This window comes from Schistocerca piceifrons, chromosome 7 (assembly GCF_021461385.2).
Source record: "Schistocerca piceifrons isolate TAMUIC-IGC-003096 chromosome 7, iqSchPice1.1, whole genome shotgun sequence".
Classification (NCBI taxonomy): Eukaryota; Metazoa; Arthropoda; class Insecta; order Orthoptera; family Acrididae; genus Schistocerca; species Schistocerca piceifrons.
Window position 1 is genome coordinate 451,520,936 of NC_060144.1, and position 25,150 is coordinate 451,546,085.

The 25,150-nt window shown below is 43.1% G+C and overlaps 1 protein-coding gene across 1 annotated transcript in view; it reads right to left on the reverse strand.

The window, feature by feature from the left end:
• The window catches only part of LOC124709009 (A disintegrin and metalloproteinase with thrombospondin motifs 7-like), a 552,648-nt gene that overhangs the window by 475,813 nt on the left and 51,685 nt on the right, over positions 1–25,150 (reverse strand). Inside the window, exon 3 of the mRNA XM_047240641.1 lies at positions 2,505–2,658. Coding sequence (XP_047096597.1) covers positions 2,505–2,658 — 154 coding nt within the window. The remainder of the gene's footprint in view (positions 1–2,504; positions 2,659–25,150) is intronic.

The window sequence follows — 25,150 nt, forward strand, 5'->3', positions numbered from 1 at the left end:
TCTACCAGTGTCCTCTTCTTTGAAGACTATCATCTGGTAACACTAACTGAAAAAAATGAAATGAAATTATAGTATGGTAACGATGACCAGGAGTGCCCAGGAGTGGCCCCGCCGCCCCCCCCCCCCCCCCCCACTCCGCCTGAGAAAGTTCGGCCGCCGATTTGCAAATCTTTCCATTTGACACTAAACTGGGCGCATTGCGTGTCGATGACGACGACAACGTAACACACCGAGTCCCCGAGAGGAGAAAATCTCTGATCCGGACGGGAATCGAACCGGGGCTTGTGGGTTGGGAGTAAGACGCATTGACCTCTAACTTAAGGGAGCGAACTATAACCCTTGAAACGTCTCTGTGCAGTCGTTTCATAAGACGCTTGTCGAATTCGGCACAACTTATTCACTTTACTACCTGATTTTAGCTCAATTCATGAACTCTTCCAAGAAGACTGAGCATTGAAATAAGGCCTATTGATTATGTGGTGTCACCGCCAGACACCACACTTATTAGGTGGTAGCCTTTAAATCGGCCGCGGTCCGTTAGTATACGTCGAACCCGCGTGTCGCCACTATCTGTGATTGCAGACCGAGCGCCGCCACACGGCAGGTCTAGAGAGACTTCCTAGCACTCGCCCCAGTTCTACAACCGACTTTGCTAGCGATGGTTCACTGACAAAATACGCTCTCATTTGCCGAGACGATAGTTAGCATAGCCTTCAGCTACGTCATTTGCTACGACCTAGCAAGGCGCCATTACCAGTTACTATTGATATTATGAGTCATGTACAGTCAAGAGCGACGCTCATCATTAATGGATTAAAGTTAAGTATTCCACCAGCTACGTCCGTTTTTCTAAAGTCTAATTTCCTTGTCCTGTTCCAGACCTCACGCCAGCCTGCGTGAGCTAAAACGCGTGCCTTTCGGCTTCCTCTAATAATACGGTGTTGGCTCTCCTGCCAACCCACAACAGATTATTATACGTGTGCTTTACTGTGGGGTTTCGGTTTTGTTTTGTGGGAATCGCCGGATTGGTTATCGTCTGCTGGGAGCAGCCGATGTTGCTTCTCGTTCGAAGGAGAGTATAGGATGATCAACTTAGGTCTCCAATACCTGAACAGAGAGGTTTACCCATCTTAGTCGGGGGCTGTGTCGAAGGCTGTTTTTGTGCGTGGGGTTGGTTAGGCTACCGCTCTGGTAGCTTCCGCTGCACGGGGAGCTAGGTAATCTCGAAAGAGTAAGCGGCGCTCTTAGGTGAACGCTTGGTGAGTACGGATCGTAGCTCTTAAGGGGGGTTTCAGGTGATAGGAAGCAGGTTGAGTTAGGACTTCATTATGTTTAACTGTTGAAATACTTAAGAACTTCAGCTTAACTGAAGAGTGTGAAGCGAATTATTTTTCCGAATATGCCATAATTATATTGCTTTAAATAGGCGATTTTTGGGTGTTTGAGTGAAAAGTGTGGAAGTTGCTTTGTTCATTTTGAACAACGATGAAGTGGAATTTTAAACGGTAAATCTGATTAGGAAAAGCTGGTTGGATCACTTCAGCTGTACGTGAGTGTAATATTGTGTCGACCCGAGTATGATTTTTAATGATTTTTAATCTTATATTTTGTGGAAGTTGCTTTAGTCTTTGTGGGTCAATTTTGTGCCACGTGTTTGGTAATCAAAGACCCTTCTGGTTCACCAAGGCACCGCAATAGGCTTTATTTTAACTGTTTGTTTGTTTGATGAGCTACAATTTCTGCAAGAATATCTGTTCTTTCGTGCGCTTTCTACAAAGCAGCACAACAGTTTGAGTCAGAATGCACCACGTGCTCTAGTTCGGCCATTTGCAAGCAGCAGCCGCAGTTGGTATGTCAGACAACTGTCGCACAGCCTTGTGTATTGGTTAAACCTCTGTCCAGAAACGTGCATGCGTAGAATCGTAATGCAAATCTCACTGAGATATTTTTATGGTGTTAATGCAAAGGAGATGATAGTATAATTGTCTCCCACCCCCGTCTTCTGTGTTTCTTCTTGCTGTAGTTAAATTGTGCTCTGTTTCATTCTCACGCAATTCTTACTTAAATATTTCGAGTCAGGCACCAGTTATGTGTAGTTAGGATGTGCAACCAAATATTTAGTTACAATAAATATTCTACGTGAAAGATAAATTCTTTGGTGTCGATCTTACCCCCTTACTCCGATTTCCAATCCTGAATTAATCAAATTGCTTCATGCACGACATGGAGTGCTATTTAACTGGCTGCTTGAAAAAATTTGCGTACTTGTAATTAAATTATTAAAGTAATTAAACTAATAATTTTCCAGCTCCGTTTTTTTTCTAAATGGTTAGGAAGGGCTTGGGCTGGTGTCGACCCTGAAATTCTCAATTTTTATCATTATTTGTGTGAGAAGCAGGTATAAATGCGAGATAACGCATATAGCTCGATGAGCAACGTCGTAAAGATAGTAATACGTTACACCCTAACTGTAAGGAACGTACATTGTGAGAAGTGTCTCTGACCTGAGGTGGCGCACGCCCGGCGCGGCCTCTGCCGGTGTGCGTCGAGCTGCCTGCGCGACACGACGTGCAGCTGGCCGCCGCCCGCCACACGAGCCCTGTGGCCACGCGCGGGCTGCACCAGCAGCTGCAGGTCCCCGGCGCGCACGTAGCCTGCCTGTGCAGCCGTCACCGCCAATAATTTCATCTCCACCCGTCAGTGTGTTATGCTACAATCCGAGGAAATGCCACTGATTATAAGCAAATTTTTTTCTTTACGCCGGGCCCCACAAAAGCGAGTTAAAAGAATATTTTCGTCAGAGATCTATACAGCTAACATAAAATCTTCATTTAATGCTTCAGCAAAAGGCATATTGATAACTGACAAAGATACTCGTCGGACATAAGCACATAGTGGTAGGCCTACAGGGTGAAAAGTATTTAAACTGACAAACTCAGGGAGGTTGTAGGGGACATCAAAACAAATATTTTTCCCTGATGTTACTTTTTCCTATGAGGAGTATTTAAACCGGTAGAGGAAGATTTCTCTGGTGGCAAATTAATTACACCAATAAACACTTTTCCATTTTTTTTATCACCGAGAGACAACACATTAACACAACCCAGTTTCAATTACAGTAGATTTTCAAAAATGCCTCCATTGACACGTAAAGAAAGTTTACACCGTCGGATCATGTTCTGCCTGACACGGGCAAAAACCCCAGGAGCATCCTGAATTGTTCCTGCTGCTGCTACTATCCGGGCAACCAGATCCTCTTCTGGTGCAACAGGAGTTGCGTAAACAAGGTTGCGCATCTCTCCCCACACAAAAAAGTCCAGAGGGGTCATATCTGGGGATCGAGCAGGCCATGGCACAGGACCACCTCTGCAATCCATGTTTCTGGGAAATGTCGGTCCAGGAATCGTCGCACACGACGACTGAAATGGGCCGGTGCCCCGTCATGTTGGAACCACATTCGTTGCCTTGTAGGGAGCGGGACGTCTTCCAGCAATTCTGGCAATGCTCTGGCGAGAAAATTGTAATAGTGCCTGCCATTTAATGGCCTAGGTAGCAGATACGGCCCAATTAAACAGTCACCAACAACACCGACCCACACATTAACGAAGAACCGCACTTGATGAGCGCTAGTAACTGTGGCATATGAGTTATCCTCACTCCAAACATGCGAATTGTGCATGTTGAAGACTCCATCACGTCCGAACGTTGCTTCATCGGCAAACAACACAGAGGCTGGAAATGTAAGATACATTTCCAGGTACCACTGCAAAAACCGTGCTCTGGGTGGATAATCAACTGGTTCCAGGTTGTGGAGACGCTCTAAGTAAAATGGACGTAACAATTGCTCTCGATGGACTTACATTCGTCTGATTCGTCTCCATGTTACGTGCAAACGCACGAGTGCTGATTGAAGGATCCCGCTCCACATGCTGCAACACAGCTTCCTCAAATTGCAGCGTTCTTACCGTGCTACGGCGTCCCTGTCCAGGTAATCTGCTAAATGACCCGGTCTCACGCAAACGTTGGTACACAGTAGCAAAGGTCGTATGATGCGGGATACGGCGATTAGGATATTGTTATTGATAAACCCGCTGAGCAGCTCGTGCGTTGTGGTGCGCTACGTAGTACGCATCAACCATGTCAGTGTACTCACTCCAGGTGTATCGCTCCATTAGTAAACAGAGACAATGCACTACTACAGTGGTGGACAGCAGTTGCCTACAGCTGAAGATCGTAATATGGCCTCTAATGACTGAAGAGAGTAATATGGCCTCCACCGGTTTAAATAATCCTCATGGGAAAAATGACATTAGGGAAAAATATTTGTTTTGATGTCCCCTACAACCTCCAAGAGTTTGTCGGTTTAAATACTTTTCACCCTGTATATCGTAGTCGTTAAACCGTTTTCGAATTATACAGTGTGCTCCAAAATTCACCTTACCAACCTCTACGACTTGTAGATTGGACTGGGTAGACAATATTTTGAATAGGAACTCATGGCCGGAAACGTACAGTTCCCGTGCTACAGCGGTTTGAAAATATGTTTGCTACATAGGTATGCAACTCGGCAGTCATGGTGGGGGGTGCTTACGTCGGATCGGCTGATGTCTTTTGACGGCTATCCTATCTCTCTGACCTTGTCTGACCCTCATTTCAGGTGTCTGTGAGTGTTACAGCAACATGGCTGAATACACGTTTGCAGAATACACCGACATGATCCACCCGAACGGGGAAACTCACTTAAAGGGAAGAGCTGCTCGTCGCCTTTATCGAGATCGTTATCCACAACGTCTGAATCCAGCGCATACCCTTTTCGTAACAATATTATGTAGTCTTCGAGGAATGCGTACCTTCACCATCAGCAGGCGGGACTGTGGCGCTCCAAGGAGACGCCGCACACCCGTACTGGAAGAGGACGCAATGCATCACATTGAGAGAACAAGTCAAGGTCAGAGAGGATGGATAGACGTCAAATGTCATCAGCCGATCTGACTTAAGCACTCCCCCCCCCCTCCTCCCCCCTTAACTCCTTGTGCATAACTACCTACCAAACAATTGGTTCAAATGGCTCTAAGCACTATGGGACTTAACATATGAGGTCATAAGTCCCTAGAACTTAGAGCTACTTAAACCCTAAGGACATCACATACATCTATGTCCAAGGCAGGATTCGAACCTGCGACCGTAGCAGTTATGCGGTTCCAGACTAAAGCGCCTAGAACCGCTCGGCCACACCGGCCGGCCTACCAAACAAGTTTTCAAACAAATGTAACATCTTTACGGACATGGATTCCAATTCAAAATATTATCTAGAACATCCTATATAACACGTTTTACGTTAACCTATCATGAACGTTTTGGAGAAAGAGATTCCTCTGTACAGATGTCAACATAGATTCCGAAAACGCAGATTTTGTAAAACGTAGCTTGTTCATTTTTTTTCGTGATATCTAGAGCACCGGAGGAAACGGGATTCTAGACTCGTGTCGTGTTCCTTCACATGTGATACAGTTTCTCGCTGTCATTTGAAGACCAAAGTACAAGCTTTCCGATATTGGATTTACAAGTTTGTATCAGACGGAACTTGGCGTATTGTTTTTGATCTTAGTAATAGGTTATTAGCTACATCCAGAATTTTTTTAAATGAAAATTCATAACAAAAACTTTCTCTCGTGACAATTGTGCATATAAAAGGGTATATATAGGTATGAGTACTGTCAATTTAAAAATTGAAATATCGGGATAAGTATCATATACACTTCGAACTGCAATGGGATTACATATTTTCGATATTCAGACGAAAATATTTGGTAACTGGAGCGAACAAAACCGAGATTAAAATTGATTCAAGTAGTTCTTTAATCCCTTCACTAATTACCAGCTGCGCTTCAAGCGCTGGCTTGTGAAAATGGTACAGGGAACAAACTTTAACATTGCGGTTAGGTAAAAATTATATTATATGGGAGCCTGAAAGCTAAAGATGAAATTATGGGCACCTTGTTTTCAAAAACATGGTCTACCATCTTGTAGCTTACCTGGGCCGTATTGGAAGAAAGCCAATGTTTTTTGACTACACATAATGTACTTAACACCTTAACACTATTCATTACTAATAATAACTGCTGAAAAAAAAGGATCGACCTACGAGGGGAATACCATAGTGTGTCAGGAGATTCAGATTAAAATATTCATTTTATCACAAATTTACATAAACAGATTTTTATGGATTTCTTATTTAAGTTTTTGGAACTTTTTTACCCGTCGTTTTACAGATGCTCGCTCCTTGGGCCGCACTGGCACTTACTTTGGATCACATTCGGCCCGCAGGCTCGAGCATGCTGAAAAGCGAGCTCCAGCGAATTTTAATATATGATTAAAACAACGTTATAAATTATTGGCACAGAATGCTAAAAAGTCTCCTCAAAGAAACATAAGTCGAGATTTTGAGAATGGTTTGAAACTGAGCTACAACAGTCGAACTCAGTGAAAGTATAATCTACATCTCCGTACTAAACGAAGAACAATGGTTGAAATGAGGAACGACTGACCATCCATAAAAGAACGACACGGCGACAGGAACGAAACTGACCTTAAACAAATGGTGAACGACCGTTACTTACAAGGCAATCCGAATTTTGTAATTTTGTATATTTATGGTACGTGATTTCAGAGCTCAAATATCAATCGTCGAAAAGCAATTCTATACAACTATCAAAAAATCTCCAGAAAATCGACTGTACTTTTCCGAGAGTCTTCAACACCCCCAAAACAGGTCAGTATTTCGACAGGTAGCATGGCTCTGTGGTAGGATGCTCGCGTGTTGTATAGATTCAATGGGTACGATTCCTGCATGATCTAAATTTTTAAACAAAGATGCGTATTCTAAGAGTATTCTCTTGAAGTGCAAAGTACATAAAGATGAAAAAACGGTAGTGGTCGAGAGTGATAGTCACTGGACTGCTGGTTCAAGTTTTGTTTCGGTCATTATTTTTTCATTAAATTCGCCTACTTGTGTCATTTAAATACAAAATTCATCAAATATATGACTAACTAACAAATATCGAATTGTCATTTTTATCAAAAATCCTCATATTCTTGTTTCTAAATAGTTTTCATTGCAAACATAAATTCTTAGTTACCAATTTTTTTATAAAATATTATTTATGAAGTTTGTTACGCTAAGAAAATTACAAATTAATTTTCTTCATCTTTATGTATTTTGCGCTTCACGAAGTTGCTCGTGGAACTTGTATCTTTGTTTAAAAATTTAAATCAGCACACAATCGAATCCAGGCTGCCCATGCGGCAGACGAGCATGAGCCACTGAGTGCGATGCCTGCCGAGAAATTAACATTTCTTTACAGTACTAAAGATCCACAGATAATTTCAAAGTCGATTTTTCTCGACAATTTTTTTGCATCAAACAGCTTAAGTGAATTGATATATGAGTTATGAATTTCATGTACGACAAATATAATAAAATAAAAAAGTCGGAATCTAGGGTGTAGAATAATAACTACTACGAGTTAAAACAGAAGGTGATTTTACTTAACACACGACCGGTTTTGGGCTTGTGCCCTTCTTCAGGTGGTTTACTTTCATGTACAAGTTTCCATACTCAGGGTTGGAGATCACTGTTTATATCAAAAACAAATAATGCGATGATGACTAAATAGACAGAAATGAAACATTTGGAAGTGGCTAAACGACATGTATTGGAAAATATTGTTGTCCTTACATATAGCTGGTGTACCCATATCGTTTTCACATAATGTTTACCTCATTTATTTACAAAAATATTTCGTATTTTAGACGTTAACTGTATATTAGTCACCATGCTAATTATTGGTGACTGCATATCATGGCTTTGATAACGTAGTGGCTCTTTAGAGACTGGTAACGTCAGTAGCACATGAACTCATAACGTCCGATGTGTTTTCATGGTAAAACATGGCTTATGGTCAAAGAGCTTAGGTCAAACAAGTACAGAGATGTTACACATACACATACACACCACATATTACAAATTATGAAAATGAAACTGCTACATGATTGTGGAACTACCATTATATATATTATAAATAACAACGCTGTTTCACAGTTATGTAACAATTTCATTTTCATAATTTATAATGTCTCTTATCTATCTTCATGTGTAACATCTCTGTACTTCTTTGGCCTAAGCTTGTTGATCATAAAACCTATGTTTTTCAATGTAAACACTTCGGATACTGTGAGTTCATGTGCTACTTGATTTACTAACATGTAAAGTGCCATTACATCATCGAAGAAATGATATAGAGGCACCAATAATTAAGATGGTGAATAATGTACAGTCAACGTGTAAAAACTATTTTTGTAACAAACACGCTATATATGTAATATGAGAACTATACGCCAGCTATATGTAAGTAGCATAATATTTTACAACACGTCTCGCTTAGCCACTGCCAAATGTTTCATTTGTGTTTATTTAGTGATTGTTACATTACCTCCAACACTGAATATGGAAACACGTACATGAATGTAAACCACCTGTAGATGGGCAGAAGCCTGAAATCAGTCGTGTGTTAATTAAAATCAGCTTCTGTTGTGACTAGTGGTGATTATTATTCTACACCCTGTAAAGGAGCATTCATGGAGGTCAGGTGCAACCGTCATGGATAAGATATACGCAAAGTCGGACTGGTGTGTGGTCTCCTTGTCAGAAGTCGTTCCCTAGTCTTTTCGTTCAGTTTAGAGAACCGTTCCCTCGGATCATTTCCACATCTAGCATCTCTGTGCTACAGACAGGTCTAAAAGAGGGGAATTAGCTGTACATTCCCAAAGTTTTAGTGATAACGAAAGGAATGCACGGCTTGTTGTTCAGCTGCCCGGCAGTGCTTTGTGTGGCGATGAAAGCCAGCTGCAGCGTGCGCAAGGCCACGCCGCACATACCGGCGGCAGGGACGTTAATAACGCGGACAGACGCGGCCGGCCTGCGTGGGCAGCGGCAGCGGCGCGCACCGCAAGGACGGGGCGGGGGGCAGGCCGCGGCGGTCTGCGCGCTTCTGGGAGGCGCGGCCGGCTGCCTCTCACCGCAACAGCCACCGCACCGGGCCTGATCCCTGGAGGAACTATGTCCATTCTGCTGAAACCGTTCCTACCGTTTCAATGTCGGAATACTTCCTTCAACAAATCGCGCCTCAATCTTTCCCCTACATCTGCATCTGAAGCTAGACGTGGTAAACCACAATGATGTGCTTGGCAGAGATTGACACCTACCGTAACACGTACAGGACAACTATAAATGGGGACTGATGACCTCAGATGTTAATTCCCATAGTGCTCAGAGCTATTTGGACCATTTGAACAACTATAAATGTTTCCTTCGCTTTCAAAGCTCCAATTTTTCAAAAGTATTACATACACTACTGGCCATTAAAATTGCTACACCACGAAGTTGACGTGCTACAGACACGAAATTTAACGGACAGGAAGAAGATGCTGTCATATGCAAATGATTAGCTTTTCAGAGGATTCACACAACGTTGGCGCCGGTGGCGACACCTACAACGTGCTGACATGAGGAAAGTTTCCAACCGATTTCTCATACACAAACAGCAGTTGGCCGGCGTTGCCGGTTGAAACGTTGTTGTGATGCCTCGTGTATGGAGGAGAAATGCGTACCATCACGTTTCCGACTTTCATAAGGTCGGATTGTAACCTATCGCGATTGCGGTTTATCGTATCGCGACATTGCTGTTCGCGTCGGTCTAGATCCAGTGACTGTTAGCAGAATATGAAATCGGTGGGTTCAGGAGGGTAATACGGAACGCCGAACTGGATCCTAACGGCCTCGTATCACTAGCAGTCGAGATGACAGGCATCTTATCCCCATGGCTGTAACGGGTCGTGCAGCCACGTCTCGATCCCTGAGTCAACAACTGATTGGGACGTTTGCAAGACAACAACCAGCTGCTCGAACAATTCGACGACGTTTGCAGCAGCATGGACTATCAGCTAGGAGACCGTGACTGCGGTTACCCTTGACGCTGCATCACAGACAGGAGCGCCTGCGATGGTGTACTCAACGACGAACCTGGGTGCACGAATGGCAAAACGTCATGTTTTCGGATGAATCCAGGTTCTGTTTACAGCATCATGATGGTCACATCCGTGTTTGGCGACATCGCGGTGAACGCACATTGGAAGCGTGTATTCGTCATCGCCATACTGGCATATCACCCGGCGTGATGGTATGGGGTGCCGTTGGTTACACGTCTCGATTACCTATTGTTCGCATTGACGACGCTTTGAACAGTGGACGTTACATTTCAGATGTGTTACGACCCGTCGCTCTACCCTTCATTCGATCCCTGCGAAACCCTACATTTCAGCAGGATAATGCACAACCGCATGTTGCAGATCCTGTGCGGGCCTTTCTGGATACAGAAAATGTTCGACTGCTGTCCTGGCCAGCACATTCTCCAGATCTCTCACTAATTGAAAACATCTGGCCATGGTGGCCGAGTAACTGGCTCGTCACAATACACCAGTCACTACTCTTGATGAACTGTGGTATCGTGTTGAAGCTGCATGGGCAGCTGTACCTGTACAAGCCATCCAAGCTCTGTTTGACTCAATGCCCAGGCGTATCAAGGCCGTTATTACGGCCAGAGGTGGTTGATCTGGGTACTGATTTCTCAGCATCTATGCACCCAAATTGCGTGAAAATGTAATCACGTGCCAGTTCCAGTATAATATATTTGTCCAATGAATACCCATTTATCATCTGCATTTCTTCTTGGTGTAGCAATTTTAAGGGCCAGAAGCGTAGAATAGAACCGTAAATTCGCCAAGTTTGCATTTTGCACTCCGCAAGTATTCTGCGAGAGTGCCTTTGATCACACGAACCACGTCCAAGTTGCACTCAAATTCTTTCCACAACTTTCTAACGGAAAAATGCTCTTATCGTAGCACAAAAATTGCGAATATGTTCCTATTTATTAAAAAGAATCTGACAGCACCCCTACTAATTTTATTAACAATTTTGGCATGCGAACTTACTTGCGCTCTTTTTAAGATCCAGCTCACCTCAAACTTCCACAAGCTCCCCTAATTGTAATTCGCTCACACCCGCTAGTCCATCGCTGAAAGTCGCTCATACCCATCCACTCACAGTTGTCCTTTCTCACTCAGTCATTCAGCCCAACTCGTCGTCATTATCTCTTTCTGTCTCTCTGTTATTGCCCCCTGTGCACAGTCACAGTCCCCTTCGTTCTGTCCTACTACTACAGTCTGCCCTCACTATCACTGTCTTCCTCTTGCTCTCTCTTACTGCTACTATCCGATTCATTCCTTCCCACTTCTCCTGTCTCTTCTCACTGCCACTGTCCCTCTCTTTCTCGTTGTCATTGTCATATTCTCTGTCTCTCATTATCACTGACTCTCACCCACTTTCACTTTTTCTTCCTCTCTATTCCTCCCCCCAATCCCCTTGCCACTGTCTCCTTCAATCTTTTCCTAGCACTGTTCTGTCACTGTCAACTATGTTACACGTCACTGTGTCCCTGAGGTCATCAGTCCCCTAGACTTAGAACTACTGAAACCTAACTAACCTAAGGACATCACACTCATCAATGCCCGAGGCAGGATTCGAACCTGCGACAGTAGCGGTCGCGCGGTTCCAGACTGAAGCGCCTAGAACCACTCGGACACTGGCCGGCCATCCTCTGGTATGTCTATATCACAACCAGTTCTAGTATTTACTACTTTCCGTCTCATTCCCATTACCACTGTCTCCTTCTCCCTCATAATAAAAAAGCGCTAATATATTCACATGTCAAAATTTTTTTGAATATTTTTAAAGGTGTTGAAGGTAGAATGAGGCAACTGGTACTCCACTTTTGTGTCAGAATCTTTTAAATAGGTGTACATTCGCCTTTTTTGTGCTCCGATAGGACCATTTTTCTACTAGTTCCCTACTTTTCCCTGCTACAGCATGTCACGTCACTCACACGAGAAGAAATTCACGGGTCAGGGCAATTTTGACAGTTTACTTACGTGAAACTGAAATAACACAAAATTGTAAACCTCAGACCGGATTTTATGTGCACAAAAATTTTGCAAGCGTTTCATACCGCAGCATGGGGTTCTCAGAATCCTTATGATGATAATGGAGACACTTTACAGCATATTTCTCCGTGCTATGTCACTTTATGAACTACGTTTCTGGCTCACACCGGTTTTTACGTACGTATTCTACGTGCACAAGCAGCGTAACTTTGATCCTCTGTGTCTCGGAATTGGATAAAGATATCAAGAAAATTTTCAAATTTATTCGTCATCGGGGTCTTAGCAATACATCGTAAACATTATAGCCATAGTCATCTCTGAATCTGCGGCTCGATTTTGGTACCCAAAAAACAAGTTTTTGGGAATGTCCAAAAAAATAGACACTAAACAGACACCACGCATTTATACAATTGATTCGCCTAGATGGACAATAGATCCACCTTTTTCAGTGCGGATGCACAAGTACGTCCAACCTTCTGCGGGGATCTCAGAGTAGCCGGTAAGCAGGAAATGGACACGGACTGCAGATAGTGGCGCTCAGCAGGAATGCGGGTCGGCCGTGAGCCGTACCAATACTATCAGCGCAGCTGCGCAGTAGATAACGCACCTGCTTAGTAAGCTGGAGATCACGAGTTCGAATCCTGTTCCAGTACACATTTTCACTTTTCGCCATTGACGTCAGTAATCCCTCTCTTTCCTTTCATTTCTTTCCCATCCATCTCCAATTTACATATAATGTAGAATAGCTGCAGAATTTGTGTGGTGTCTGTTCTTGTGGACATGTCCGAAAGAACAGACACCACGCATTCATATAATAACATATTGTGCTGTAATTGCGGTTATGAGCGAAAGCAAGGTTATTTACGTCAGTGTGAATTTTTGTTAGTGACTAGCGATTGAGTTTAGAGTTATGCTGTAATTATCAGAATATTGAGGAATTTTCTAGAGTAAGTTTTTAATTGAAAAATAGCCAGTTGTAACTACAGCAGACAGTTAAGTAAGTCAGGAATTTAGCTTCATATGTCTACTAAAAACAATCAGACGAAACGAAAATGGATAAATGCTTGTAAACGTGCAGATTCGTTTTCAGTAGAGATGGGCAAACTCGTTCATCCTTTGGAACTAGTTCACTGGTGATCGCTCGTTTTTGGGAACCGTTCATTTTTGCTCGTTCACCGTTCATTTGTGCTTGGTATATGGTTCTCATGAAAAACTGAAAATTAGTAGCATAGGTGACTGAAGATGGAAGGCGCCGAGAGGGGGCCCTTGCCTCCGTCCTGGAGTACAGAGTTTTTATTCATAACAGAATTCTCACACACTTGTAATTTTCGTGATTCTGCAAAACCTGTCGTTTAGCCAACTGTAGAGTTATGTGGCTGATCGCAGTGAAATAATATAAGGTGGCGTACGAGAAACCGGCCCCGATTACAGACTCCTCGCAAATTACGCACTATTTGTTGACCGCCATGAGCAGAATTGATAAACGTGATAATTAAGCAGTGAAGAAATAATAAATAAGCTAATGCAAACAACAACTTCGAAACAATAGATGACGACTGGTAGGCGACGATGAGCAGTCTAGTACTCGGGGCCGATTTTTCGTGCGACACCCTGTACCACAGAAATAATATTGTAGAAGTTATCATATTCTCTTTACAAAATCAGACACCAGACACTCGATTATGGAGCGCGGGGTTCATTCCGTTGTAAGTCGGTCTGCCTTCCGTAACAATGTACATGTTCTTTTACCTTGGATCAAAAACAGACGGAAAATGGCCACTCATGTGTACCATGCCGACTTCCTTTGCATGTGCAACAACAAAAAAATCTTGCCTGTTTACAAGTATTTCTTCTGCTGTTTATCGAAATAGTGAAGTAAGCTGATATGCCGTTTTGTTACCAGGAAATATGTAATTATTACATACCAAGAGATTTTTATATAATTTACGTAATTATAAAATAGATTTTAATTACCGATCACGGACGCTGAATAGAATACGAGATGAACCAGAAGTTCAGAGTTCAAAAAAGGTTTGAAACAGATCTAGGATGGGCGTCCTCAGCGAACGAAACGAACAACTCGATACTGAACTAACTAGAGGCAGTAGGCAGTGCAACTGCGACGAGTGGCCACGCAAAGAAGGATAAATTCGGCCGAGCGAGACGAGACCGAGACAGGGGAACGGGACTGAGGCTGGAACGAGACCGGCCGACGTGCCGTTGCGGGAACGAGACCGACCGTTTCCCGTTCCCGGGAACTGTAAGTAAAGAGCTGCGACCGAAGTGAACTATGAAAGACCGTTCCTTAGAATTCGTTCCTAGCTCGTTCCGTTCATCCTGATGAACCGTTCCTTTAGACCCGTTAGTCGCGAACGACCCATCTCTAGTTTTCAGTTGAAAATTCTCGTGTCAGCATAATACATTTTACAGTTTCGGAGTATGAAAGCGATTTGAAAAGTGAACTATTGAATGTTCCTTCGAAAAGCAAGCTGTAAACTAATGCTGTTCCAACTCTAAATCTACCATCCTCCGGTGGTGATTCAGGTCGTAGTAATGAGCCTAGTAATGGCAGAAATACTTGTGAACTAAACGAAGCTACCGCAAAGAAGTAAAAGATATTTTACAGGTAAATATACTTCCAGTTAATGAAAAAATTGCTACTAGACAAAACGTTAACCTTAACAACGAACAGAAATAAAAGACGTTAGGCAAAAGTATTCAGCTTTACAGGATCGTGCCTCTCGAGGTAGCGCTGAGTTACTGAAATTAATACTTGTTCAAAAAGTAATACAGGATTCTTTTTCTGACTGTCAGGGACAAGTGGTTAGGAAAGGGCGGTGTATTAGCTGGTCATCTAAGGATGTTGCAAAGGCTGCGTTGCTGCCTACCGTAAAAAACGTTATCTTTTGACAGAGATGCATTGAACTATCCTCTTATTAGCGAAGTTACTATTAAAAATACGACTCAGGTAATTTAGTGTTCCACCAGGTTTCATTTATTTGAGCCTCAGTGTTTTGAAAACTCAATCAAAGTGATAAACAAAATTTGAAAAATATGTAGTTTGGAAGCTTCGCCGCGCGGAGTGGCCGCGCGGTTGGAAGTACCATGTCACGAATTGCGAGGCCTCTCCCGCCGGAGGTTCGAGTCCTCCCTCGAGCACGGGTGTGTGTGTTGTTCTTAGCATAAGTTAGTTTAAGTAGTGTGTAAGTCTAGGGACCGATTATCTCAGCAGTTTGATCCCTTAGGAATTCACACACATTTGAACATTTGAACTAGCATTTCACCGACCATAGAAAAAATAGCCTAAGTAATACACTCCTCGAAATGGAAAAAAGAACACATTGACACCGGTGTGTCAGACCCACCATACTTGCTCCGGACACTGCGAGAGGGCTGTACAAGCAATGATCACACGCACGGCACAGCAGACACATCAGGAACCGCGGTGTTGGCCGTCGAATGGCGCTAGCTGCGCAGCATTTGTGCACCGCCGCCGTCAGTGTCAGCCAGTTTGCCGTGGCATACGGAGCTCCATCGCAGTCTTTAACACCGGTAGCATGCCGCGACAGCGTGGACGTGAACCGTATGTGCAGTTGACGGACTTTGAGCGAGGGCGTATAGTGGGCATGCGGGAGGCCGGGTGGACGTACGGCCGAATTGCTCAACACGTGGGGCGTGAGGTCTCCACAGTACATCGATGTTGTCGCCAGTGGTCGGCGGAAGGTGCACGTGCCCGTCGACCTGGGACCGGACCGCAGCGACGCACGGATGCACGCCAAGACCGTAGGATCCTACGCAGTGCCGTAGGGGACCGCACCGCCACTTCCCAGCAAATTAGGGACACTGTTGCTCCTGGGGTATCGGCGAGGACCATTCGCAACCGTCTCCATGAAGCTGGGCTACGGTCCCGCACACCGTTAGGCCGTCTTCCGCTCACGCCCCAACATCGTGCAGCCCGCCTCCAGTGGTGTCGCGACAGGCGTGAATGGAGGGACGAATGGAGCCGTGTCGTCTTCAGCGATGAGAGTCGCGTCTGCCTTGGTGCCAATGATGGTCGTATGCGTGTTTGGCGCCGTGCAGGTGAGCGCCACAATCAGGACTGCATACGACCGAGGCACACAGGGCCAACACCCGGCATCATGGTGTGGGGAGCGATCTCCTACACTGGCCTTACACCACTGGTGATCGTCGAGGGGACACTGAATAGTGCACGGTACATCCAAACCGTCATCGAACCCATCGTTCTACCATTCCTAGACCGGCAAGGGAACTTGCTGTTCCAACAGGACAATGCACGTCCGCATGTATCCCGTGCCATCCAACGTGCTCTAGAAGGTGTAAGTCAACTACCCTGGCCAGCAAGATCTCCGGATCTGTCCCCCATTGAGCATGTTTGGGACTGGATGAAGCGTCGTCTCACGCGGTCTGCACGTCCAGCACGAACGCTGGTCCAACTGAGGCGCCAGGTGGAAATGGCATGGCAAGCCGTTCCACAGGACTACATCCAGCATCTCTACGATCGTCTCCATGGGAGAATAGCAGCCTGCATTACTGCGAAAGGTGGATATACACTGTACTAGTGCCGACATTGTGCATGCTCTGTTGCCTGTGTCTATGTGCCTGTGGTTCTGTCAGTGTGATCATGTGATGTATCTGACCCCAGGAATGTGCCAATAAAGTTTCCCCTTCCTGGGACAATGAATTCAAGGTGTTCTTATTTCAATTTCCAGGAGTGTATAAAGCTTAATAATAATAACTAAAACCTCGAAAATCTCGATTACATTCATACCTGTGTATAAGTTAAACGAGAGTGCGCCTTGTGCCTATAACCTTCAGTGGGGTGCGATGTGGCGAGAGGGTTCACAATGACGTCACAGATCAGAGTCCGCTTGTGCATGACTCCTACCGTATATTCTAGTACCCGTGGCGGTGAGTCGATGAGTAATGGTTGTCCGACAAATCGTCACGAAAACATCATTGTTAAAACGTTCGTTTATTTGTTCATTAACTACGACACTCGCGATGATACCCGAAGAAGTCATCGCCTCCAGGATGTAAGCTCACCACAGCATGCAAAGCATCAGTGGGTGGTCTGCTACTGGTGACGGCTGCGATTCTGCAAGGATACTGACCGCTGCAGCGAGCGGAGCTCGCAATGCAGACAAAGGACTATCTGGCAGCACAGGAGTAGTGCGTAGATCGCGCCTTGGACCCAGCTTGGATAAGATGGCGCAGGGTCAGCCAACACGAGCACAGACAGGCAGCAAGGATTTGCCCAAACCTACGATGGTGCTGAATGGCTGCACAGGCCCAAGTCCGAACGGTAGACCTCCACGGTAGGAGGATAGCAGCGTTTGTGGTAGGCCCTCGTGTGGCCCAACAGTTTGATGGTCATAAGACTACAGCATTGGAATCGCCGCGAGTAACTGGGCCACATCTAGCAGCGGCAGAGTCCTTAGCTGGCGACTTATTGATCCATGTAGACTCACACGAGTAGACTCGTGGACTATCGCAGGCCCCCCTCGGAGCTGGTGGCTGGCAGACTGCAGACCCTCTGACTAGAAAAGAGAATTACTTATACGGGCTTGGTCCGTGCTTGTTTCGCTAAGGCATCGGTCTCTGTCATACAATCCATAACAGGAGCATGGCTCAGGCGTGAAGTAATCAGGTCATTACTCTGGTCCCTATGCTGTGCCAAGCTTTGTGATAACTGCTCCCACCTTTGTGTCAGTACAGGTAACCGCCTGACGGCCCGAACTGACCCGCTCCCGCGATTTACTAATTTAGTCGTGGAAGGTGTCTCAATTTTACACTGTCATGCACAGTAAATTGTTTGCGTCACTACAGTTCATTCCATTCACAAAGACCTGCAGTTCTTACTCGCTTTCACTGAAGACAACAGTGCCAACAGCGGATCTTATCATTGACATCCTTTCATCATCCCACTCCTGAATCCTTCTTTTACTTCTGTCATTTGATGAATAGATTGAACAGTAGTAGCCGGGAGACTGCAATCCTGTCTTACACGCTTTATACCTCGAGCACTTCGTTCTTGATCTTCCATTCTTATGTTTCTTTATTGGTTCCTGTAGATATCGTATATTACCCGTGTTTCCCTACAGCTTACTCCTATTTTCCTGAGAATTTAAAAGAAGTTTCTCCATTTAACATCGTCGAACTTTCTTTGATCAAATATTTGAGGGAGGTTCCCCAGAAATTACACAATGGATTTTTGTCCGAAATTGTCATAATCAAACTATAAGTGGGAAATGGACAAATAGTGTAGGAAATTGACGACTGTGCGGTCTAGCTTCACAAAAAAACTTAAGTGCTAGAAAGCAATTAGTGTAACTAAGAAAAACTTTGTCATCCGAGGGAAAATGGAAATATTTCACGAAGAGTAGATGCAAGCTACGTAAACAAATGTCAAAAAATTTTAAATCACAGCATAAATTGAAATTTCTGTGCTTCCTCTTGATTTGTATTCTCCTAATAATAAAAGGATAGAAATCGATATTGAACTGTATTATATTTAATGCTTTCTGAACAAAACTAGAAAATAAAAAAAAACGTCAAATTTTCTGTGAAACGATTTGTTTAAAAGTAAGAAACAAAATACATTAGAGAAGCATTTGATGAGCCTTTCAATGATGATCGAAATCATGTACGACAAATGAGATGCTGGTTGAGAATTTAAACTTAATGTTTAACGTAGAATTTTAAAGAGTACTAGAGAATATTAGTCTGGTGAAATTTCATTCAATGGTCTCTAACGTATGAGCACCTCAGCTGCTGTACATGATTTAGAGCCTCATTAAAGGTGTGTCAAATGTTTCTTTATTTTATTTTTTTACTTTTACATAGATCGTTTCACAAAGCATTTGACGTTCATCAGTTTTTTCTACGCCGACAAATTCTATGAACGCGTCTTGATTTGTTGCTTCCATTATCAACCTCAACATCAGAACAGTCTCTCTAGTGCATTTACCTTTCCTAGAGTTAAATTGACCGTCGCAGCTTGGATGAGTGAGATGTTAAGCTGACTGTGGAGTAGCCCTCGTTCTTACCTGCTCTTGCTGTCCTTGGGATTGAGTGGATTATAGTTTTCCGGAAGCCTGGTGTTATGTCTACAGACTAACATATTCTGTAAATTTGAGTAGTTATTTGGTTGACATTTCTCCCAATGATTTTGGGAATTATGATGGAATACTGTCTTCTCTTACCGCCTTATCTGATTAGTAGTGTTTCAAAATTCTGTGACTCTAATAATGGTTCCTTTATGGGTGGATGGATGGATTTATAATTGCTGGGAGCTAAACAGTGAGTTCATCAGCGCCCTTTCTCAAGATTGTGAGCTTGTGTGTGTATGTTTTTGTGTGTGTATGTATCTCGTTACTCTTGTTATAAGGGGCAGTAAAATGAAAACGAGACTATTGGAAACTAAGTAAACTCATTATTATTTCAAAAGTAGTCGCCATAACAGTTAATACATTAACCCCACTATGCGACAAGATGGTCAATGCCTTCATGCAAAAATTTTTGCGGTTGCCTACGGAACTATGGTCGTACATGCACCTCTTCGTCCGAAGCCAATCGAAGACCACGAATATCTTTCTTCAGGGGTCAAAAATATGGAAATCGCTTGGGGAGAGATCGGGACTGTATGGAGGATGTCTAAGGGCTCCCCAACGAAACTTATGCAGGGTAGTCGAAAAAATCATGGCAACATGTGGTCCTCTTATAAAACGAAAAGCAAGTCATCCATTATCGACTCCCATTTCTTCTTCCAACAGGATATCAGACAGATGTTCCCCTCCAAAATAATCTTTCTGCCTATCCACTTCTTATTCTGCGTTCAACAGTGGAATTCGATTTGTACTCCCAATACTGACACCTTCGCTGTTAATTTCACATAAGCCTTGACAATCGCGCCAGTTTGGCGGGGAAAAGAGACCAGACGTTTATTCAGTACGCCACACTTAGATAAAGCAATTATCTGATTATTAGATCTGATACAGCTACCAAATTGCTCCGAAAGCAAAGTGACCGTCACCGCAGATTTAAACGTAAACAAAGCCTCAAATTCAAGCAAAACTGAAAGAGGTCAAAATTAGCGCAAGGAGTGATGTATGTGAAATTTTCGAAGGATTGTAAAGTAAAATTACATCTTCCGATTTAGCAAATTTGGTCTTACGTAAAATTAGTAAAGGGATCAAAACCACTCTCCAGACTGTCAGTGGCCTTAGTTGCATCGAAACGGAGGATGACAGAGAAAAGGCCGAAATACCAAACTCTTATTTTTCTAAAATAGTTTCGCTAGCTCCTTCTAATATTAGCACGAATGTAAAAATAAGAGAAATCAAAATAAGTTTCGCGAGATGGAAAATCAGCTAAATCTTCTCAAAGTAGGAAAGTTGACTGGACCTGATCCGTTACCTATGTGATTCTACATAGAGTATGTGTAGGCTGTGACTCTTGTTAGGCTGCAGTCTACGGTAGGTCGTTAAAGGAAAGAGGTTTTCCTAGTTGCTGGAAAAAAGCGCAGGTCATTTCCATTTTCAAGAGTGGTCAAGGAACAGACGCATTAAACTACATGCCTACATCGCTGACGTCAATCGGTTGTAGAATTTTGGAAAACGTCTTATTCCCGCATACTATAACCTTACTGGAGACAGAAAATCTTGTCAGTAGGAGTCAAGACGGATGTCTCAAACAGCGATCGGATGAAAACCAGCTCGCTCTGTTCATCCACGAGACACAGAAGCCGGCCGAGCGGTTCTAGGCGCTACAGCCTGGAACCGCGCGACCGCTACGGTCGCAGGTTCGAATCCTGCCTCGGGCATGGACGTGTGTGATGTCCTTAGGTTAGTTAGGTTTAAGTAGTTCTAAGTTCTAGGGGACTGATGACCTTAGAAGTTAAGTCCCATAATGCTCAGAGCCATTTGTTTTGTTTTGAAATTTTCAATGACTTTTGTGGCCATTAGAACTGTCTTTAACTATTTTTTAGTATAGAAGCACATATCAATCTAGCATAACAACTTCTACTTAATCTCGATAAAAATTATGTTCCTCGTGAAAAATAGTCACGAAAATATTGTCACTTGTACCGGTATGTCACTGAAATGCTTAACATCTTTGAAGTATGTTAGCATTCCTCTGTCAAAATTACATTCACCAAAACGACGAGATTATTTTGGGAATTTTTATGTATGAGACTGAATTTTATATAGATATCTCCTTTATATCGATGCTTCAATGGTATATTTCCTTTTTTATCCAGAAGCATCATATTCCAATGAACACGAAGATCATAGCAGGCCAAGAAAAAAACCCTAACAAAAAATCCATAACACAGTTGAAAAGTCGATCGTAGAAGCCCCTCATGAAGAAACTCAAGGAAACATTGTTTCAAAAAAAGAGAAAAAGGAGTCATGGAAAGTGAATAAAACAAAACTCCTAAGAAACCTCAGACAAGAATATACATCTACAACAGGAAAAATTATACATGCAAGAGTCATCCAGTCGTTTCATAATATCTGCCGATATGAATGCAGGACTTTCACAGAAGAAGGGCGAAGAACTAGCCATGAAGAGTTTTGGAAAACTGGTTCTTGGCAACAACACAATACTATGTGTTTCAACTGCCAAACCAAGACGCCCAAGGCAAAACTGTAAGAAGTCAAAATCATAAAGTACTTTCATTATCCTGGATGGTAATCAGGTGTGTAAGGAGTTCTTCATGAAGACATAAACTATAAGCAATAGCCGGTTTACCACAGCTGCATTATACAAACAAAGAGTGGAAGGCCTATCTCCGGTTGATGAACATGGTAAACATGCTCCTGGAAATAATGTGCCAGAAGATCGGTTCGTTGCCGTAAGGAACCACATAAAAAGCTTTCTTCATTACACAAGTCACTTTCCTCGTAAAAGTAATCCTCACAGGAAATACCTGTAACCAGAGTTATGTCTCAAAAATGTATATACTAAGAAGTGCGAGGAAGAAAACATTTTGCCACTGAAGGGCTGCATTTACCGTAAAGTGTTCAGTTCAGAATTCAATCTATCATTTTATATGCTAACGGGTGACACCTGCTAAACTTGTGACCGATTTAATCAAAGCAGAGGTAGATACCAGTAAAATTAACAATCTACAGCTGGAGAAAGAGCTTCACCTAAGGAAATTTGAGCAAGCAATAGCCGCTAAGGAAAGAGATATACAGAAGTCGAAAGAAGGCTCAACACACGTACTTACTTTAGACCTTGAAAAAACATTTCCAACTCCAATGCTAACAACCAATATTATTTACTACCAGAGATAGCTTTGGACATTTAATCTTGGAATACACGACTGTAGAACAGATCATGTTTTCATGTATGTTTGGCCTGAAAATACTGCCTCACGGGGACCTTCAGAAATTGGTTCTTGCTTACTGAAGTATGTAAAATTATTGCCATCTGATATTAAACATGTTATTGCCCACAGTGTTAGTTGCGGTGGGCAAAACGGAAATCAAATAATCGCCCAATTTTGGCTCTATATTGTTGCTCATACTTCTACTGAAATTGTTGATCATAAGTTCCTCGTGCCTGGACATAGTTACCTTGAAAATGATGCTGGTTTTTCCGACATTGAGAGGAAGGAAAAGCAAATCCAGTTTATATTTGTGCCACAGGATTGGATGAAGCTTGTAGAAAATGCCAGGGTGATATTTAATGTGAAAGAAATGGAGCAAGATGATTTCCCATCTACGGAACCAATTGCAAAACTTCTCATCAACAGAAAAATAGACACTGAGAAGCAAAAGGTTGCTGACACTGAGATGGATGCAATACAGAAAAGCTGAGCCAAAAGCTTTCTTCATCGAGGAGAAATTGGACGAAGACATACAAGTAAATCTTGCACGTCCATGCAGGTCTGGAACAATACCTGAACAACTTCCACTACTTCCACATGGACCAGTATGTATGTTTAAAGCAAGCAAAAACTGATGACTTGACGTCGTTGTTATAGTTTATGCCTTCAGTGTGCCGCACCTTTTATAAGAGTCTATCACCGATTCAGAGCTCACCAGAAAACCAACCTTGTGGTCGTCCTCGGGTCGTGGCAGTGGTCAGCATCATCTTTCACATGCTACTTATATCATGATTTTCACCCATTTGTATAAGCAACCCAAACAAGTGTAGACATTATGCTAGATGAACCTACTGTCCTAGAAGAGCCAACCAGTATATTGTTGGCCCCTCTCTCTCTCTCTCTCTCTCTCTCTCTCTCTCTCTCAATACTATTAAAATGAAATACTACAGCTGTAACAGATTTCAGTTTTAAATTACAAAGAAAGTAGAATACTGTCGACATTAGTTGGTTGAAAAATTATATTTTTCCTCAAGAACATGAAACATGACAATTGGTACTTTTCAGACACTGCGACAAACTGTATCAATTGTGCGCCAAGCTTGTTGCACCATGTCGAGTTTGTTTTTTTTTTTATTTGAAAAATGCTCCATTACAACTTTTTGTAATAGTGCATGTATGTGGAGCGCGTAATGTTTTTGTCGTACGTTGACGATGCTGATGATGATGAGATAAGGAAAAGGGTGAAACCTGCTGCCGGCGCACAGCCTACACCTCGCACGAATAGCACCAAGGAGCTGCCAAGCTTAACGTCCCCATCCGACGGACGGATGACCATCAACAGTGTCACATGACGGAACTTAACACGACTACCTCTCCCCCCCCCCCCCCCCACCCTGGTCGACCACCAAATACTGGCAGTGATTTTTTCCACCACCAGGATCCGAGCGTGCGTTAGCGACCTCGGTCACGGAGCCAGGTTGGCCATATAGAGTCTACCACGCTAATTTCTTACCCGCACAAGACTGTACCACCTCTGTGAAGAATATGGGATCGGCTAGGTGTTCCAGCAGTGTGAGATGTCAGTTCTTAATGTCACAGTCTCTACGCCAGGACAGCCTTTGGAAAGGAGGATGCACCCCTGTGTGTAGAGATAATGCTACCAAATTATTTTTATTGCCACATTATCGTCTCCGAAAAGGTAGTGTTGCTTTAACAGTATGAGAGTGCCTCCGCAAGCAGCAACTATTGGACGTACTACTTTTTACTTGTGTAACCAGCCAATTATAACTGTGACATTTCCTGGCTGGCTAAAATATGCAGATATTAAGCCTCTATTCAAGAAAGGGGATAAAGAGATACCATCAAACTACAGACCGATTTCACTTTTGCCAGCATTCTCAAAAATTTTAGAAAAAGTAATGTACAGGCAGATTCTCAACCATCTGACCACAAATAACATATTATCAAGAACACAGTTTGGATTTCTGAAGGGTTCTGATATCGAGAAGGCTATTTACACCTACAGAGAAAATGTGCTTAATTCATTAAATAACAAATTACAAGCAGCAGGTATTTTCTGTGATTTGTCAAAGGCATTTGACTGTGTGAGCCACAACATCCTTTTAAATAAATTAGAATTCTATGGTGTCACGGGCAGTGCTGCAAAATGGTTCAAGTCATACCTCGCTAACAGGAAACAAAGGGTGTCAGTGGAAGGGACTAGTGAATTAAGTCATCAGTCATTATCAGAATGGGAAGAAATTACAGGTGGTGTCCCACAAGGATCCATCTTAGGGCCATTGCTTTTTCTTGTGTACATTAATGATCTCTCATCAGTTACACTGCCAGAAGCAGAGTTCGTTTTGTTTGCAGATGACACAAGTACTGCAATAAATAGTATGTCGAGTGTAGTTCTAGAAAGATCTGCTAATGATATTTTCATGGATATTAATAAATGGTTTAAAGCCAACTCATTGACATTAAACTTCTAAAAGACTCACTATACGCAATTCAGAACCTGTAAGAGGTTCCCACCCAGCATATGCATTAAGTATGAAGAAGAGCAGATAGAAGAGGTTGACAGTCTTAAATTCCTGGGATTACAACTTGATAATAAATTCAGTTGGGAGGAACACACTACAGAACTGCTGAAACGCCTTAACAAATCTGTAATTGCAATTCTAGTGTTAGCAGACGTAGACGACATAAAAATGAAAAAGCTTGCATACTTTACCT